This window comes from Lissotriton helveticus, chromosome 2_2 (genome assembly GCF_964261635.1).
Source record: "Lissotriton helveticus chromosome 2_2, aLisHel1.1, whole genome shotgun sequence".
Lineage (NCBI taxonomy): Eukaryota > Metazoa > Chordata > Amphibia > Caudata > Salamandridae > Lissotriton > Lissotriton helveticus.
This window is the reverse complement of record NC_136060.1, coordinates 27,787,046-27,807,245: the sequence shown is the minus strand read 5'-3', so window position 1 is coordinate 27,807,245 and position 20,200 is coordinate 27,787,046. Positions and strand designations below refer to the sequence as shown.

The 20,200-nt window shown below is 42.8% G+C and overlaps 1 protein-coding gene across 1 annotated transcript in view; it reads left to right on the top strand.

Annotated features, from left to right (window-relative positions):
• Window positions 1-20,200, top strand: part of ENPP6 (ectonucleotide pyrophosphatase/phosphodiesterase 6) — a 351,117-nt gene that overhangs the window by 113,879 nt on the left and 217,038 nt on the right. Inside the window, exons 3-4 of the mRNA XM_078678008.1 lie at window positions 10,759-10,870; window positions 13,328-13,469. Coding sequence (XP_078534134.1) covers window positions 10,759-10,870; window positions 13,328-13,469 — 254 coding nt within the window. The remainder of the gene's footprint in view (window positions 1-10,758; window positions 10,871-13,327; window positions 13,470-20,200) is intronic.

The window sequence follows — 20,200 nt, the reverse complement described above, 5'->3', positions numbered from 1 at the left end:
AAAGTTTGTTTTAGGGGATCGGTATAGTAAAAGAGGTGTCAGATGATGCCAGGAGGGGTAGAGGGGTAGAGTAGGAGAGAGTCTAGAAAGGGTTATTTTGGGGATCATAGTAGTGGTATGGGGTTTGGGATAAATGAGAGAGCGGATGTAGAGGATATACTGATTGATGTATAGGATGAGAGATAGGGTAATGCATTGTAAAGAGTAGTAGAAAGATGTTTGAGATGACTCGGAAGGTTGGGCTAGAAGATATATTGAGCAACTACAGGCTGAGGAATAGGGTAGTGCATTGGAAGTGCTAAATTAGAAGAAAGTGATAAATATATAGATCCATAAGTACCATAAGTTTGTGGATGTGGATGGTGTGGGCTAGGTATTGCTAAATGGGAAAACGGGCAGCATTTCTAGCTCTGGCCCTGGTCAGTCTCGAACAGGCTCAAACAGGCAACTGCCCTTGTCCTCTCCGCCCTTAGCCTCAACACCCAGGCACTAAACAGTCCAGAGGGCAGGGTGCAATGTATGTAAAAGATACAACATGTACTTTTAAGTTTTACATGCCCTGGTACTGAAAAACTCTTAGGTTCATTGTTCACTATTGCAAGGCCTATCTTTCCTGTAGGAAAACACTGGAGTTACCTTATTACTTTTAAGGAGTGATAATTAACAAATGGGAGCAGGTAACCAGTTCATATGTGATGTCTTTGGAATTGTAATGTAAATCTCCTCTCTCATTGTGAAGTTGGATTTTAAATTACAATTTTGAAAATGCCACTTTTAGAAAGTTGCAAAAAACACAGTTGATGGACAGAATGTAGAACAATGTCATACATTCACCCCAGTACAAAGATCTGGGCCTAAATCCATCGTTTTTTTGCACTCCACACCACCCTGGGTTAGACACTGGCTATATGCAAATCCGCTCTGACCCTGTGCCTCATGGGAACAGTCCAGTCCAAACTACCAAGCCATGTCTTTCCCAGACCGGAATCAAGCATCCAAGGACCGGTTTCTGGCTATCAGCCTTCATCAGCCTGGATAGCTTGACTCCAGTGGTGTGGAGAGCCTGGGACTCACGTCTGAGCATACCCAGCACACTCGGTGTGAAAATTGCAAAAAACACAGTTGATGGACAGAATGTAGAACAATGTCATACATTCACCCCAGTACAAAGATCTGGGCCTAAATCCATCGTTTTTTTGCACTCCACACCACCCTGGGTTAGACACTGGCTATATGCAAATCAGCTCTGACCCTGTGCCTCATGGGAACAGTCCAGTCCGAACTACCAAGCCATGTCTTTCCCAGACCGGAATCAAGCATCCAAGGACCGGTTTCTGGCTATCAGCCTTCATCAGCCTGAATAGCTTGACTCCAGTGGTGTGGAGAGCCTGGGACTCACGTCTGAGCATACCCAGCACACTCGGTGTGAAAATTGCAAAAAACACAGTTGATGGACAGAATGTAGAACAATGTCATACATTCACCCCAGTACAAAGATCTGGGCCTAAATCCATCGTTTTTTTGCACTCCACACCACCCTGGGTTAGACACTGGCTATATGCAAATCAGCTCTGACCCTGTGCCTCATGGGAACAGTCCAGTCCGAACTACCAAGCCATGTCTTTCCCAGACCGGAATCAAGCATCCAAGGACCGGTTTCTGGCTATCAGCCTTCATCAGCCTGGATAGCTTGACTCCAGTGGTGTGGAGAGCCTGGGACTCACGTCTGAGCATACCCAGCACACTCGGTGTGAAAATTGCAAAAAAACACAGTTGATGGACAGAATGTAGAACAATGTCATACATTCACCCCAGTACAAAGATCTGGGCCTAAATCCATCGTTTTTTTGCACTCCACACCACCCTGGGTTAGACACTGGCTATATGCAAATCAGCTCTGACCCTGTGCCTCATGGGAACAGTCCATCAACTGTGTTTTTTGCAATTTTCACCCCGAGTGGGCTGGGTATGCTCAGACGTGAGTCCCAGGCTCTCCACACCACTGGAGTCAAGCTATCCAGGCTGAATGAAGGCTGATAGCCAGAAACCGGTCCTTGGATGCTTGATTCCGGTCTGGGAAAGACATGGCTTGGTAGTTTGGACTGGACTGTTCCCATGAGGCACAGGGTCAGAGCTGATTTGCATATAGCCAGTGTCTAACCCAGGGTGGTGTGGAGTGCAAAAAAACCGATGGATTTAGGCCCATATCCTTGTTCTGGGGTGAATGTATGACATTGTTCTACATTCTGTCCATCAACTGTGTTTTTTGCAACTTTTAGAAAGTTGGCATTTACCTGTCTTAGCTATTTAGTGCCTGCAGCCTGTCTATCAGTCAAATGACTGGGTGTAGTTCACAGTTGGTCTTTGTGTGTTCCTCCTGGACAGCTACATACAATATGGAGTTTAAGTGTGCCTGGGTGGGCCATCACTGGCAGGATGGGAGGTAGGAGCTGGGCACAGGCCCACTTATACATGAATAGGTTGTGCGCTGCCTCCACACAAAGGGCTGCATACCTCCTGTATTTAGACTGGAGCAAGGAATAGAAAGGCAGTGCACCTATGCAGTTTATGACATGCCTTTAGAAGCTTCTCCCCTTCAAAGAAACAACTGGGCATAAATACTGGACCTCAGACACCAACTCTTTAGTACATTTCTGGACCTGTGACACTCTGACAGGAAGAAGGACTGCTGTGCTGCTGAAAGGACTGCTGCTCTGAAGGACGGCTGTTCTGAAGGACTGGTGCCCTGCTGTGCTGACTTGCTGCTCTCTTGTCTGGGTGAAAAAGACTGGACCTGCAACTCTGAACCCAGGACCCCAGAGTGACTCCAAGGGATAGTTGGCTGGCTTCCTGGTCAGAAGCATCAGGGACACAGCAGGCTTCCAACCACCTTCAACCCAGCACCTGGACTATGCCATCTGTGAGTCCTTCCCACCTAAGTGGTACTAGCTCAGTTCTGGACCCTTGGAAGTGAGCCTGGAGGTGCTTTGCCAAGCCCAGCTTTGGTCCCTATTGGAAATGACGCAAAGCAGCGTGAAGCACTACAAAGCCTCACCGGACAGCTGCTAGCTCATTGTAACGGAAGCCTCACCGCGCAGCTGCTAGCTCATTGTAACTGACTCAGCGATGCAAAGATCCAACAACCTATGCCGCTCAGCTCACTGGAAAGGAGGCAAAGCCTCACCGCAAAGCTTCATCCAAACTGACGCCAGACGATGCAGAATCTTGCAAAGCAACGCCGTGCAGGCCGCACACCCGGATTTAAGGTACTTCGTTCAGTGGGCATAACTTAATCCATGTAGCTGGCCTGCGTTCCATCGCAGTCGGCCTGAACTTGTGACTTTTTCCCGGTCCGGCGTAACTAAATAACCACAGTTGGTGCTTTGTGCTTTTTGGTGCTATTTTCACTGAAGTCTTTAAACTTGCATGTCTTCGGTTCCACTGATTGGATTTTGTTGTTTTGGTCTTCATTTATTTATTAGAATTTGCTCTATCTTTCTAATCTGGTGTGGGACCCCTTTTCTGCGGTGTTTTATACTTTATTACTGTTTGAAGTGCTTCATAAATACTTTACACATTGTCTACAAGTTAAGCCTGACTGCTCTGTGCGAAGCTATGAGAGGGTTAAGCACAGGCTAATTTGGGGTGGCTTGTGCCTCACCCTGACAAGGATTGTGGTTTCTTCTTTTCCAGGACTCACACCCCAGTAAACCAACAACCTGATTTCATACATGGGTAGTGGCCTATAAAGCTCTCTTTGACTTGCAACTTGATATCTGCATTCCCCATGTTGATAAAAGAACCAACTCAAGATCTTCAAATCCATTCAGACCAGTCCCCAAAAAATTATTTCATGCAGATGGGCCAGCCCAGAATCTTGCTAACACTGACTCTCAACCCTGCAACAAACCTCCACTCATTTCCTTGGGTGGAGACTACTGTAAAAGCATTGGAACCCAAACCATTTTTCTACTTTTAGAAAAACAATAGCGGATTTAGAAAATAAACTGCTCTTCTTCCAATAACATTGATGAATCTGGCAGAAGACCTACTGTGAGTTCAGCAATCCTGGATGAATCTGTGTTCTTTTTAGAAAAGGAAATGTACACCTCTATTAAATGTTGCCATGTAGTTTAACCACGGTGATATTTGTCTGGTATAATGTCATAGTAGGCCCAAATGTTTTTTTTTGTGTGTTCAACAAATGTTGACAGGTGAACAAAAATTGCCAAAAGCAAAACCTTCTAAAACACCACTGCAGCCTTTAGGATCAAATGATTCTTGTTGCTCACTACTAAGGTTATGGAAAAACAATATATCATTATTTGAGTATACACTACTTACTCCATTTAAATTACAAAGGGTAATGGTGTGAACTACAGTGCTTTTTTCATTTTAGAAATTATCAAAACATGGGTGGTGGAACGATTGCAAGATGTGAAAGTTGTGATGGTCTTGTGATGGCAGTGTGGATAGTCTATTAAGATGGATGATGGACTGTAACTGTTGTTCTGGACACCGCAGTAGTAAAGAGGGACCTCTAAAATACTTTAGACTTGGGACTACAAGTGATAGGCTTCAAATTAGGGGTGCAACTTCAGTATCATTTAACCCCAAGACTTCGCAAGGGTCGAGGGCTTCATGGGATAAGAAAAACGGAAGCTTGTACCCGGGAGATAAATTGGTTCATGCACTGGATTAAAGAAGGCAACCTAAAAGTGATCCAAGATAGACGATTCGATATGTTGCTATGCAATATCTCATGTTTTTCAAGAGTGGCCTTCCTGGATGTAGAAGTTGAAAAGGGGTATTCTTGAGAAGAAATTCTAAAAAAAAAAGAAATAATACAACACTAAACTTTTGTTGATCTTTTGTGAAGGTCCTCATTGCTTATCATATGTTATACTTGGATGCCTATCAAATGTGAGTAATACAACTGTACAACAGCAGCAGCACCATAAGAAAAGAGATAATTTCCTTCTAGGTGTAAGAGAACAACAGTAAAAATCCCACAAATCCCACAAAAAACACTGAAGGAATGGGCGTCATGACATGTACAGGTTTATTACAGGAAAGCCTCACATTGTACAAATCACAATGAAGCCCCCTACAGTTTTCAGGTGTCAGTTTAGGAGATAAAAACCCAGTTTTGCAACGATCACAAATTGCAGTAACACGTATACACCCTCAACACAAGGCAAACAGTTGCCCAACCTACTATGTGGCCTTTCACTCCCCATTCTCCTTCCTCCACCTTGATACTTGATGCAAAGTTCTCGCTGCATCGACCTGGGAGAACATATGATGTACCTTCCCATCATGTGGAACTCTTTGGTTTGAAGAGAACCAGAATGAGGCCTTGTAATCAGATTCGAAAATCCTTTAGCAGTTTTTGAAACTCCCTTCTCTTCTCAAGCGTCTCAATTTTCGAGCCTGGAAACATCGCAATATTACAATTCATTTACTATAACATTTCTCCATCTAAGACTTGGCTGCTCTCGAGAGTCTAACACGGTTTGTCACCATGAAGAGCGACTAAAATTGTCTCCGGTTACTCCCATGGAGCACCCTGTGCATGGTATGCCAGCCTAATCAGCCTTTTCAGCTTTTGGTTCAACACCATATGCAGAAAGAACCTCATCTCTGCCCTCAAGTTGGTGGTGCCCACCTCAGTTGGAATTCCAAAATCTGGATGTTAGATGTCTCTTTGGCAATCTCCATCCCCTTGACTTTTCCCTCCAAGATTAACATAGAAGTGATTGCACATTTTTGTAATTTGTCTTTGCACACTTGTCTGTCCATGATTTGTGTGATTGCCTTGTCTCTCACCAAGACTCTTCCTAAAGCACCACGTGTGACCTCTTCGTGCTGCAAGGGAGAGTACTCCTCTACCAATTTGTAAAGCCACCAACATGCCAGAACTCCAAGCTCTCAACACCCCATTGTGGAAGTAGTTGTGCCCCTCTCCCAGTATAGGCTCTTGCATTCCAGTGCTTAATTTGAGCTGGCTGTTTCAGGTGCTCGGCACCGGCACTTAATCACCAGCACCGGCACTAATGACAGTCCACCACATAGTGGCGCTGTTTGTTGAAATTTGAGATGAACACAACAGCAGCTTTTTATTAATTCAATACACATAAAAAATGACTAATGCCTGCTGACCAAGCAATTCTTATAGTTTTGTGTCCTCATTGATACATCATCCACAAAATAAATTGTTTCCTGTTTATATTCCTTTCAGACTGGAAGCAATATACATGGGTGCTAGTGGGGACATTAATGCGGCATTCGACATGCATTTGGACCTATCTCACACTCCCTTATCCAACGTAGCCGCTATAGGTTACTAACGTGGCTAGATGGGCTGAAGGCTGGGGCCTGTTGGATATATGGAGATTGCAACATGTCGGTATGCGTGATTACTCCTTTTATTCCCACCCTCACTCCCTACATACCCGCCTTGACCATTTCCTTTGCACACCAGACCTTTTCCAATTAGTTACACAAAGCACCTATTTGGGGAAAACTATTTCAGACCAAAATCCATTGGAGCTGTTGCTTAATTGGGGCCGGACCCCACGCCAATTCCAACATGACGCCTCCAACCCCTTGCAGCTAGAGGACCCAGTGTTTAGGAATGCATTAGCAAACCCCATCACTACATACTTTGCGGACAATGAGAGCATGGCCACAACTAGATATGTTGAATGGGAAGCCTTCAAGGTGACCATTCGGGGGGTCTCTATGGGGACACTAGTGGTGTCAGGCGGGAGGTAGCCCGTGACATCACAGAGATGCAGGGGGCACTACTGATGCTGGAGGTGGCAGCCCGGACAGATGTGGAAAGAGTAGCAGAACTTCAAGAAGCTAGGATAAAATATTCAGAACTATTAGAAAGACTACGAGTGATTGATTTGAATATGTATACACTACACACTCACGCGGAGCCCTACCCCCCACGACCAGGGAAGTGATAGTGACTTCCTTATTGAAACCCGGTAAGCCCCCAACAGACTTTGCATCCAACAGGCCCCTCTTGATTCTTAATACAGAATATAACATTCTTAGTAAAGTCCTGGCATCGAGGCTACTCCCCCCTACTCCCTATATTGATCCACACAGACCAATGTGGGTTCATACCCAAGTGTAGCACATCCGCCGTTTTTATGCCCTATTACACACAGCTCAAGTCCATTCTCCCTGAGCAGGCTGCCTTTCATTGGATATTCATCAAGTATTTGACTGAGTTTGCCATACATGCTGGCTGCGCTAGCCAAATTTGGGATTCCTCCAGAATTTTGCAGATGGTTGGAGTTACTTTACTCTAGGCCTATGACACGAGCATGGACTGAAACAAACATTTCCCCAGCATATCATAATTTTCGTGGGACATGTCAAGGCTGCCCCCTTTCGCCCTTACTGTTCGTGCTGCCCTTAGAACCTCTGGCATAACAGTTAAGCTGCGCTATGACAGCATATGGCATCCCAGTTGACTCGGTAAACAACTCTGTGTCAACGATATGTTATTGTAATTTAAGGACATGCATGTGGACATGACACCTATAGCCTAGTTGTTCACGCAATTTGGGGAAATATCTGGCTACATCTCAATGCCTCAAAATCAGTAGCGTACTCATTTTATGACATATGCACTTTATTTACTCTCCAGTTTGGTCCACTGCAGTTCAGGGTAGAACCAATTACTTTTAAATATTTGGGCATTCATATTTACAGGACCACTTCGGATACCATAGATGGAAATGTGGTACAAACCCTTAACTCCCTAAAATCTCCAGTGGCATCCTGGAACACCTTGACGCTAATGACAGCTAATCTACTGGCTGTTTCTAAAATGGTCATACTTCCCAGAATTTTATACCAATTTGTGAACCTCCCTGTGGCCCTTCCAGCATGGATCTATAAAGTACTCTGCACATTGTTAACTTTAATGCTCTGGGGACTGAGCCGACACAGACTGGCCCTAGCCAAACGGCAATTGCCAAGCACCAAAGGGGGCATGGGGGCACCAGATTTCAAGGCCTATTGCATAGCTGGGCAATTGCAACGGTTGGCATATTGGCTGGCCGGCCATAACTTATTCGAAATAAGTTACTCCCCTGAATGGTTAAAACTTGTGTCATTACAGACACTATTATGCCCTGGTGCAGGACGGGTAAGAGACCCCCCCTTCCTTCTCCATATAGCACTCCATTACTGGAAACTGGCGCTGAAATATACCAAAACACCCACACCATATGCCCCAAATGTTCCACTGTGTGGCCTACCTACATTAAGGGGAGTACTATCGACCACTAGGTTGCGGAGTTGGGTGGAGGCCAGGGTTGAAACAGTGGGTGATTTATTCCTAGACAGGAATGTAATGCCTCATGATGAATTCACACAAACTAATGCTGCCCCTAGCACACTGTTCTGAACTCATGCTGCAATCACACATTACATACGCTGGTACTGGTTGGTGGATCAGAGGGAACCCCCTACCTTCCAACTCCTGCAAGCCCTACACATAATGGAATTTTCATAAAGGGGTAACCCAGTAACCCTCAGAACATGGGTGGGTAATTGAACAAAAAACAATGGTTCTGTGGGGAATACAATTACTTTTAAACATGTACTGAATATGTGTAAGAAGAACAATATATCCAGTGTAGGATATATCAGAAGAACTGACACTGCCCACAAAGGGAGAAAAAAGATAATTTTTTGTATTCAACCCTTTTACATATTGAATTCCAAATGACTTTAGACAAGCTGCCCAAAAACAAACACAACATTGAATTAAAAAGCATACAGTGAGTGAGTTGTGACTGGTGACTGGGTGTTCAAAACATTTAACCAAACATACAGTGAATCATAAACATAAACAATACATCAGAACATATCATCTGTAAAGTACAATAGTCTCAGGTAGATGAATTAATTATTTGGTTATGTGGGACTCTGTACAGATGAATATATAGACAGAACGTGGACGTTTCGACCCTATGTAAAATTCGCTGATTTATGTGTATTGGAGGCTGGTCTTCATCAGGACTGCGGAAGTATTAGGACAGCCTCGGTATTCGTAGGTGTATTATTCGTCTGTTATCCAACTTGGGAAGGGTTTTGTCAGCCGACAAACTCCTGTGGTGTGATTGACAGAATGTCTCTTTCATTGATATATATTCCTTATATATCTGGATCAGTCCTTATATATCTGGATCAGTCAGGATCGATTGGAATCGATCCTGACTGATCCAGATGTCCTGAATTACCCCCTGAGCAATAGCCAGGGACTCCGCGCCACTTGATCTTCAGACCGGGCGGTGCTGAAGAAATATATAAGGAATATATATCAATAAGAGAGACATTCTGTCAATCACACCACTGGAGTTTGTCGGCTGACAAAACCCCTTCCCAAGTTGGAGAACAGACGAATAATAATAATTTATATTTTGTGGGTGTGGGGTTGTGAGGGGAGTTCTAAAACGTAATCAATTGAAAAGTATATCCTGATTACTGTATGCAAATCGCTTATGTCTCCCACAAGTGTGAAAAATGATCTCTGATGATTAAGTCTGCTAAACATGCGCTGATACCAATTCTTGTAATTACGGTCCATGTACGAAATCGTCAACTGATGTAATCACTAACGGATGTAATATGTTTATGCATAAATTGAAAACTAAATACAATTTGTGTTAAAAAAATGTGTGGCATCTAGCAATCCCAGTGTGCACTATTCTACCCACTCCCAAGATGTCTAAACTTTTCCTTGAATGTTAGGAGCTTGGTAGCCTACCGTAGAGGTATGGCTACCTGTGGGCTACATGCCCAAGGGAAAACTGGTTTGGCAACTGGTGTCCCCATTCTGTTCCTGTCGCCATCCTGTCTACCTTAAAAAAAGGGCAGCACTCCAGGAGTGTGGTTGGCATTTGCTCACCAAAGAGGGCTTCCCCTTGAAGCTCGCCTTTTGGACTAACACCCTGTCTAGCTTCCTGTGTGACAGGCCTCTATTGTTCATGAGCCTGGGAGTCGTTCACCTTACTCCGCATGAGGGCAGACAATTAAGTTGATATCTTGAAGTACATTTTTTATTAATAGTCCCAATGAAAAGTTAGCTGGACTGAGAGGACAGTCACTTACTCTGTATTAGCCAGTGGAGCTACTAATCTTTCCACAGAAAAAACAACCATTTTAAGTTTTTGCTCTTAGGACATATTAAAGTATATATCCTACTTAATATTATAGAGCTCCCTGACTTAGGGCTCCAAAGGCTTTCCTTAGGGGACTCCTCTACATATTGCAAAAGGAAGTGGTGGGCTCTGCCATTGGTTTAAATGGCAAAGTTGAACTACCAGTTTTAAAACTTTGGTGGTGACCTTACAAAAAGAGGCATTTCCTCACAGCCAATTAGCTGCTCGTTGGTTACCTATGCTAATGTCCAAATGAACACCTCTTCACACGGGTACTCTCACCCTTTAACTATGCAGACCTAATAAAAAGTTAATGAACCTAATTATTTGAACGCTGCCATTGGGCAATCACATGTTGGTGAAGTTATCACTGCCACATGATCAATAATTTATTTTTTAAGCAATGCCAATAACCCTCAGTAAAACAACCCACATGGTCTGATTATTTACATTTACTATTTTTTCATGAGTAATTGATTGGATATGCTGCTTAAAATGCTACCTACATTCTCCAGCTACTATATACCAGCTGTTTCTGTTTACTATTTATTTTTAATAATTTTAGGTTGTGAAGTGGAAATCCTCGGTGTCAGACCAAACTATTGTAGAGAGTACTACAATACGCCATCCGATGCCAATTTTTCGATAGCTGTTACTGATGCTGTTCAATCTTTGAGGTAAGATACTCTGTGGCCACTGTTACGATTGTATTTTGTGCATTTCGTTTACTTCGCAATTCCTTAGGGGCAATCTTGCAACAGTGCCTTAATTCTGCATTCTGAAATCACCGAACCCCACAGTTTCAGTAATTACAGGTGTGGAACTACTGGTGCTGTGTTCTTGCATTGGCCACAGTGATGGTCTACATGAGGTTGTCCTTCCACTTGGCTTGTCATAGGGCTTATTAGTGGTATTCTCCAACTCTCGATCCCGAAGGTGATTCAGGAAGGAACAGAAGTTTGTGTCCGAACCGGTACTACCAGATTTTCAGTAATTTCCCCCTTCAAATTCAGCCAGAAAAAAAACGGTAGGATTGCGAATGTGGAAAAACAGTCCTGAAAAACTGGAACAACTACGGAAGTTGTTGCGCAATCACTGATTTCTATGGTTATAGGAGGGTCAAAACTAGTAATAGGGGAAAATCCCACACCTGCAGTAATTACTGTACCCGGAGATGGAAATAATTTCCAGGTTCAGGTGATGATTTCTGACCTAAAATCCAAAACACTGGTAATGAAGTTCTAAGTATCTCCAGGAGTAGATTCTCATTTAGAATTTTAGATTTTTCCTGAAATCGACTAAAATACACATCACTCTCCACTTTTGTCAGAGAGGCTCAGAGGACATAATCCTACTAGGTTGTCCATGATACCTCTAGTCACAGCAGTGTCCAGGGTCACGTCTACTACCCCTAACTTGGAGTCAAAGAATCACAATTATACAAAGCAAAATAACATTTTCTCAAAACAGTTGTGCTGAGAGTAGCCCCTGTTAAATGAGCATTGGTTGGTTACAACAGTGCACATATATCCTCTTTTTCAACAAATCATATTGCAGAAGATGCTTAAACCTCCTAATAATATGTCTGAAGCAATTAAAGCTGTGCAGTATTTTTGCTATTTGTAAATATTGTGTTTGGATTAAATCTCTTTTAATAATGATTCCCCTTCATTTTAACAACATTTATTTCTACAATCAAATCTGCTTCTATTAACTAGGCATATCGGTTGTGATGTTTAGCTATGCTTATTACCCTACTTTGATGTACTCCAAACACCAACAAAATATTCTTTCCAAAATCTCTGTTTGGACCTAACAACTAAAGCAGTGCTACTTTCATCATTGTGTTCCTTTTGATTCAAACGGAATACAAGAGTGACGAAAGAGACGTGCACAGTAATTTATCCAATAAAAATTGAAATGGTGAACTATCAGGCGGCTCCTGTATGGATTGGTGACAATAATAGTGGTGACTAGGGAAAATGGCGCACACACCAATTTGGTCTACGTTTGTCCTAACAGCAAATATATAATTATATAGGGTGCTTAAGGAGGAGGTAGTCACCAAATCTTCCTCATGGGGAAATAGACAGCAGTCTATTTCCTCACACGTTATGCTTAAGCTCCAGGCACTCCACAATCAAATCCAAGTCCGCAGTTCACGTACATTTCCAATGTCTTTTACTCAGACATTGAAGTTCATATACATTCAGAAAGTTCCTTTGGGGCAGATTTCTTAACAAGACATAACAACTTCATAACAATACGTGTTTTGTCCGTTTTTATATAACACAGGACTTCATCAGGGCCGCAACAAATGTAATAATAATATCAGGAATGAGAGGATTCGAATAAACCAATTCACCTTCTTGGTGTCATGCATTGTAAACACGAAGGGGTAGAAAAGAGTGATGCAGACTTGTAATAAGTTACGTCTTCATATAGATACAGGAAAGTTCATAAGTAAGAGAACTTCCACCCAGCAAAGTAAACACCTGCTGTGAGAAAAAAGAGATCCTGGCTCTAAATCAGAACAAACCAAGTGTCAAGAAACATCAAAACCCATAATAAGAGAGAAAGAAAATGTAAGTCACCACATGTGTAAAAACAAAAACAAAAATGTACACTCAGCCTCCTAAGAACAGGTAATGAGGATTTCAAAGATAATGTGGAACAGATCCGGACTAGGTTTAGGATTAGGGGTTATGATCAACACCTAATTAAAGGAGCAACTAATAAGGCTATGAAATTGAAAAGACAAAACACACTCTCTGGTAATCGTAAAGAGCCTACCAAACATCGAGACCTGATTAGACCAATACTGACATTTGGGAATGTTAGTAAAATAATGAAGAGACATTGGCATCTACTTAGACATTTTACACATTTAAAACGGCGAACATGAACAAAATATTTATTCAAAGCTGACAATATATTAGGAATACTGTTTCGTTTTTTCTAGTGCTTCAGAAAAGACCACTTGAAAATACTTTCAAATGCTTTTTATAATGAAATGTACCTGCATTTTTGGAATAGGTGTGTGGACCAGTTGTTTACCTATAACTATTCATGCTTCATTGGGTGAGTGTCCAGCCAAGGTATATATATACTGATGATGTGCTTTTTCGGTGCAGTAATGGCAGTGCAGACGTGGCAGGAGTGTACTATGAACGCGTTGACGTGGAAGGCCACCATCATGGACCCTGGTCTCAGCAGAGAAAGGAAGCCACAAAGGTAGTGGACAAAATGCTGCAAGACCTGATGAAACAAATCAAGGTAAGTCAAAGGAAAAATGGATACTACTAGTGCATTTATTCAAGAATCGGGATTACTATAGTTCGCCTATCTCTTGAATGTCGTGAGCAATTTGAGATCCCTTTTCTTATAGGTGTGAGCATGATGGTTTTAGAGGGATCCATGGTGTAATATACCAGACGGAAGACTAACTTTGTATCTTGCTTAAATAGTTAGAAACGATGGCGCTGTACACAAGTCCAAACGTCCCCAGCGCTTAAGGCCATCCACATATATGGTACACAACATATTACTACATCTTTTAAGAGGAAAGGGAGCAGGCCGGCCAAAGAGCAAAGAAAAACTTTCAAGAAATTGTAAATGGTTGGTTAAGCTGCACATTAATTCTAAATTATAGAAATACTTCTTTTCTAATTCTGTTTATTATGGAAAATCACACAGAAAATTGAGATCAAAGATGGATGCATGGAGTTACACTGCCTAATTATCCTCAACCCTTGCGCTTAAATGTTTTTGCAATTCCCCATATAATTAGACAAAAATAATGTTGTTGAATATTCCATTGTGTAATCATGATCACCAGGAAACTGTAAGAGGCAAACAAAGTTAGTACTTGGTTCATCTGCCCCTTTAATGAACCAGCTCCCGTCACTCTTGGCTATTTCCTCCGCAGTACAAAAGCGCAGAGACATTATGAACCCCATTGTTACCCAAAGGCTGTCCTGTGGCCATTCCAGCCTCTGATCATGAGGACCAGAAAGTCAGCTAGGATGAGAATAGCTAGATCTTTCATTCTTTTGTTTCATGCTGCACTCTAAACTTCAGAAGTGTGGAATATATCTGTCTCTGCCCTTCCAAAGGCTAATGAAGAACCATCTTGGGTATCCTGCATCAGAACACTAAACCCTTAACTAGGTTATTATGCTGAGATTCCAAAGTTCCTCCACCTTGCCACCCACCAGGATTCATACACTCATTATGACACCATTACATTTTCAAACTCCCTCCAGAATGTTTTCTTTGTCTATGTTATATTGCTGTAGCACTCCCGTTCAGGCCTTCACTTTACAAAGGACCTTCTCTACTACTCTGACCCTCCCAGACATGATTTCCTTTAACTGCTTTGGCTGTCTGGTATGTTTTCTATCTTCACGGTAAAGTATGTGTTTTGTACATCAGGGGAAGTCAGGAGGCTCTTTAACCAACAATAAAAGTCAGTTCCCCTACTAGGTTCCTCCACTTTCTTTTCAATATGCCCCTTATATTGCATACCCCTCTGTTTTACCGAAAATGACTAAGCCCTGCCATCCTCTCACTCAAACATGTTTTCCTTTTAAGGTAAGTGATCAGATAATGCTGGGACTCTCAGATCTTATCGTTCATCTACAAGATAATGATGCTACCTGCCTTGCTCGACACTCCAAGGTTGGGAGCGCTGCTACTGCTGCGATAATATTTTGGGGCGGAAAAAAACAGTTGCTTGATGCAAATCTCCACCACACTTGGTTCTGCATTTTGTCCACCTTGCAGACCATTAGGCGAAAGAGCATGAGTCTTGCGGAAGTTTCTGACTTGCATAGATCATGTTTGGAATTTTTTTCCCTTCCTCGTATGTAAGATATTTCCTCAGGTTGATGGAGGAAGTCTAGGATGAGTTGATGGCTTTTTTGTTTAAACGATGCTCGAGAATATGGCCTGGCATACTAGAATTCTTGTTATGACTTAAGCGCTGTCACGATGTAGGTAGTCCAACTCTTTGTAACTCTTACTACAGCGTAGCCTTCTCAGATGCGCGTCTTTCCTGTCCAATGGCACCAAACCGTTTTCGGAGGTCGGAGTGGCGGTGCTGACATAAATGTAAGGTCGGGGAAATCGTAGGAGTTGGGAAAAATGACAGTACATGACTAAAGCGTGGTGTATTAGGGTGCTGTATTATACAAAGAGTACATTTTCCATTAATATGGCCACTAAAAGTGAATGAGTCATGAAGCTTCGCTGCTAAACCTATACAGTGGACAAACGATAATGTGCTGAAATATTGTTTCTGCTCCTATTTATCGTTTGTACATCACACAATTAAAGAGTCCCATTAAAATCTTAGTTTCCATCACACTTCAGAATTATTAAACAAATTATCCCAAAAATATGTGCCTCATTTGAACTTCTCCTGCTGCTGACACCTTTTAAAATGTTTGTTAGTTTATGTATAAGTATTTACATTGTGTTTTGTTGGAAAAGATTTGACGTCCTGCAGCCTTTCCCTTTATGCTTCTTGTGGAGCAGCATGATTTCCACTTAGTTGGTTTGCAATGTCTTTAACTATGCAGTCACAGAAAGGAAGTCACCAAACTCCATGTTCAGTAAGCAGCAAACCTAGCCTGACACTCGACCACAGTCTTTGACCTCACAACAAAGGTGACAAGGTAAAAAACAAATGTAAAATCCTCTCTATTGCCTATTTCCCTTCCTAATTCCTGCAAGTTTATCTTGGGAATGCTGCAGCTCCCTCACCCCTCCCCTCCCCCCCCCTACCCCTACCCCTGCTTCCAGCGCCCCTGTTCCTGCCTACAAAGGCATACAAACCTCCAGTCTGCCCTTCAGGCATACGGCGCTCCCAAGTGTTTGGCATGGAAATATATAACCATGATTTAGGCACAGAGAAAGAAAGGCGGGAGAGTCAGGAGGCGAGCCACTGAAACCGGATATCCTGCTTTATGCTTTAAGAATAACACAAAGTTTATCTGAAGTTCATAATGGCACATGCACTTGTATGTCAAGTTGGCAGAAAGTTCACCTTTCACCCAACCTCCTTTGGGAACGTTTTAGACCGTGTCTGGCATTTGCTAACTGTGCTGTATTTATGACTCTGATTTTAAAAAAAAGTAAAAATGAATGATGTTATGGTTAAACAGTCCACACTAGGGTGACTGAAGCCGACTTAGATGTGAAACTCATACAGAAGAGGAATTTGAGATCATTTCTTTAAGCGAAAACAGAAGTAAAGATTTAGATCTGAGCTCTTTAAAGGTGTCATTCTTTCTCACCTATACACTGAAGCAAGTATGTTATGATGTTACATGGCACTTATAAAGCGTGCGGCTACTCCCAAGAGTGTCCCGGCGCTAAGAGCAAGAAGACCACGTAACAGCTGACCAGAACAAGAAACCCCAACTCACGAATAGTAGTAGAGATGAACATTACAAAGACAGTCGGTCTGACTATTTGTTAAACGAAACATTTGATGAGAGTTGGGCAAATCATGAAATGAAAATTTAATAAGGAAGCAGTATCTTGGGCATAAAGAATATGGTATGAAAGCTGGGAGTAGGACTGCTCTACCATGGAAGAAAAGTGTTTTGAAAAGGGTAAATAAAAGTATTTATTGCGTTATTCATTAAAATCTTACAAAAAGGAATGAGTTCATAAAACTCATGCATACCACCATTAAAACAAAACATAGCTCTGCAGTTGACAACACAATTCGGTTAGTTTAAAAGAAGAAGAAAAGAAAAAGAACAAGTCGCACAGACAAAATACTGGCTGCTACACAAAGCTTACTGGACGCCAGCCAGACTCGCAGAGGAAGGGGGCAGAGAAACTGACACCTGCTGGAACTGCAAGAGAGAGAAGGGAGACCTTGCTCACCTAATCTTTCACTGCACCCGAGTCAGAGCCTTTTGGGCCATAATCACAGATTTCATCACAAAGGTAGTAGGGAGGGACATACAGCCAGGCTTTGTAGGACTAGCGACTGCCTTCATGGCCCCAGACCTCCAATCAAAAGAGGACGGCGACCTGATAGACCTCCTCCTCACGACAGCAGTCAAAACGATACTAGCTAACTGGAAAAACACAGGGAAAGCCACGTTCAAGGGCTGGGTTAACTGGATTACCTTCCTGAGCGGGGCAGACAACATAGCGGCAACACACGCCCCCAAGCACACAGCGAGAGGCGAAATGTGGACATCCCTAGACAAACACCTGGGAACGTACGAACCCCCGTGAGATGGTCATATGGGTGACCCCCATTTCACCATCGACCACCTGTGTTTGGCACAGCATAACCGAGCGACAACTTGTCTCTATCTCCACCTCTTTTTTCCTTTCACCCTCTTCTCTTCATCTCTTTATTTTTTGTACAAGGGTGCAACAAGACTCAACAGCATGCATATACAATCGATCGAGTGATATACGCCCACCATGTAGCCCGCCAAGCCTGTTGTAACCCCTACGGAGCCCGCGAGGCAATGCTATCACTGTACTGTATGTATATATGAAAATTTGCTAATAAAAACTATTGAAATAAAAAAAAAAGAAAAAGAACAAAAAGGCATGATTAGATTAAGTTTGTGTTTTTTATGCCATTTAAGTTCAGAATTTACAACAAAATATTGCATGCTAGATACATTTAACAAAGGGTGGTATTTCTTTTGCAACTTTATGAAAGCCTATATACGCATATATCTTTACTTTAACAGAAAAACTGTAAATCCAGCAATATGTTATCTCAACACCGCAGTAAAGCATATCAGTGCGCAAGGCTAATTATTGAATAACACTATGGGGTCGATTACGATCTCGCCAGGAAAGGCTCCGAAGGGCATTCGATTCGGTGGAATCCAATTCGGAAGCCTGGGCTCCGACCAAATCAGTCACCTTTCCGGATGACCGAGTAACGATGCAAGGAAGCCCTTCGGACTGTCCGCATCGGTTCAAACGGGATTCAGGCAGCCGGAGTTGTTCGGGGCCGAATCATACAGCCCAATGGAGACGGTTTCCGAACGAGTGAGTATGATGACCGATTCGGACAGCTGTTCCCAATCGTTTGGCCGAGATAAAACAGCTGTGGGAATCGGACTTTGAGGGCCCTTAGCAGGCCCCTGTCACCTGTAGGCCTCAGGATGGGGCCTGTGGTGGTATCCAAGGGGCCCTCCTTTCCACCCATGCACAGTGTGGCAGGTACCATGGGCTGCCCACCACAGGGTGCAAAGTTTTCCCCGCCCACCCCTTTTTTCAATGGGAGCCTTTGTTCCCGTCCGTAACACAGGCTCCCATTGAAGTCCATTGGAGTCCGGCCAAACCAAGTCCGTAAGCATCCGGACACATCATAATCGGTCGGTAGGACTCCCCGAACATGAATCGTTCGGAAAGCATTCCTAACCCGATTCGGTGGGAATGCTTTCCTGACAAGATCGTAATCGGCCCCCATGTCTTTATGTCTTTACGACAGGCTCAGGCATCCAAACAGCAATGATTTCCCGTACAAAAAAGACATAACCCAGCAATTAAAATGTAATTTTGTTAGCAAAGTCAATAGATCAACACTAATGGCCTCAATAATAACAAGCTACATAGCAAGCTGCATTTGCAGTGTAATAAAAAGACGATTGATGAACCATCGCGAAAATGGGAATGTGTAACCACCCACGAAATGCTGAGCAATAGCCTTGATGGACTGCCTATACAAATCGTGGCAAACCATGAAAAACAGATCAAAGCTAGTGCCTGAAAGGAGCTGTACTGAAGCCTGTGATGTTTATACAACTGCAGCTCTGTGATGGGGACCTCTTTGTAAGTTATCTTCTGCAGGGAGGTGTAATGGCCATCAGCTAATTGCTGTGCTTTCTCTGTAAATATCAAAAAGTGCAACATTCACAAGTAACGGTAATGCATAACATGGGTCACTGAACATAGGTTTTCACATGACAAATGTATCTGGAACTTGATCACCAAGTAAGAGGTACATTTTCACAGGAGGTATGAAATTAAGTTGAGACAAAAGAAGTATTTTATTCAAAGTGGTGTTACTTAACTGTACTAGATTCAATGGAGTTAGCTATTGCTCTGTGGGTAATGTGTCTACTGCATAATTGTTCCTACCCAGCGGGTCATACATTCATATCCCAGGGAATGTAAATCAGAGTTGGTCTCTTCCATGCCTGTATTTGGGGACAGATGGAGAGGTAGTTGGCCAGACATTAGTGAATGGCTGTACTCCGACAATAACCTTAGCTTCTACAGAGCACTCAACATCGGCCTCAACTAGCCAAATAGCTGTGATGCTTTCAGTGCTGTGCTCTCCATTGTACTTGCTCTCTGTGTGATGGAAGATTGCAGCGCTGCTGTCCACCGTTTCCTGTGTTGCATTATGGAAGACTGGGAAAATAATTTCTATTAAGTAAAACCCTAAACCTTTGGCTTTGTCAATCATTGCTTAGTACAGTGCAGTATTATTTTGGTTCCTATGAAGCGTGTAGCAGATGGTGCAACATCTCCACAGAGATCAGAGTTTAAGATCAGCCTGCACTAACCCCAAAGGAAGACTGGCTGGGTGTCACGATAAAATTATTTTTGGACTGTTCATGCAGCACACACTATTTTTTTATAGGACCTTGTTTATTATTTCCTTGTAGTTCGGTTTGCCTGGCCTACCTTTCACCTTCTGTCACTTTCATGTTTTCTTTTAGTTACATCACACTCTGACTCATGACATTTTATGCTATAATATTTCAGTTCTTTTGCCTACTTTGTTTTGGCTTTCCTTTCTTTTCTCAGCAGTTGCAATACACAGCATGGAAGGGACTGCGCTACACTTTTCATATTCTGTTTGGCAACTACATGATCTAGCACTCTGGCCTGGGTACAGACCATGGCAACTTCCCAGATCTGCCCGTTTTAGACGTGATGGTGATAGATGATCGGGCAGACGCTCTTGTGGAAAACATTACTTGCTGGTAGCGTGCCTTGCATTT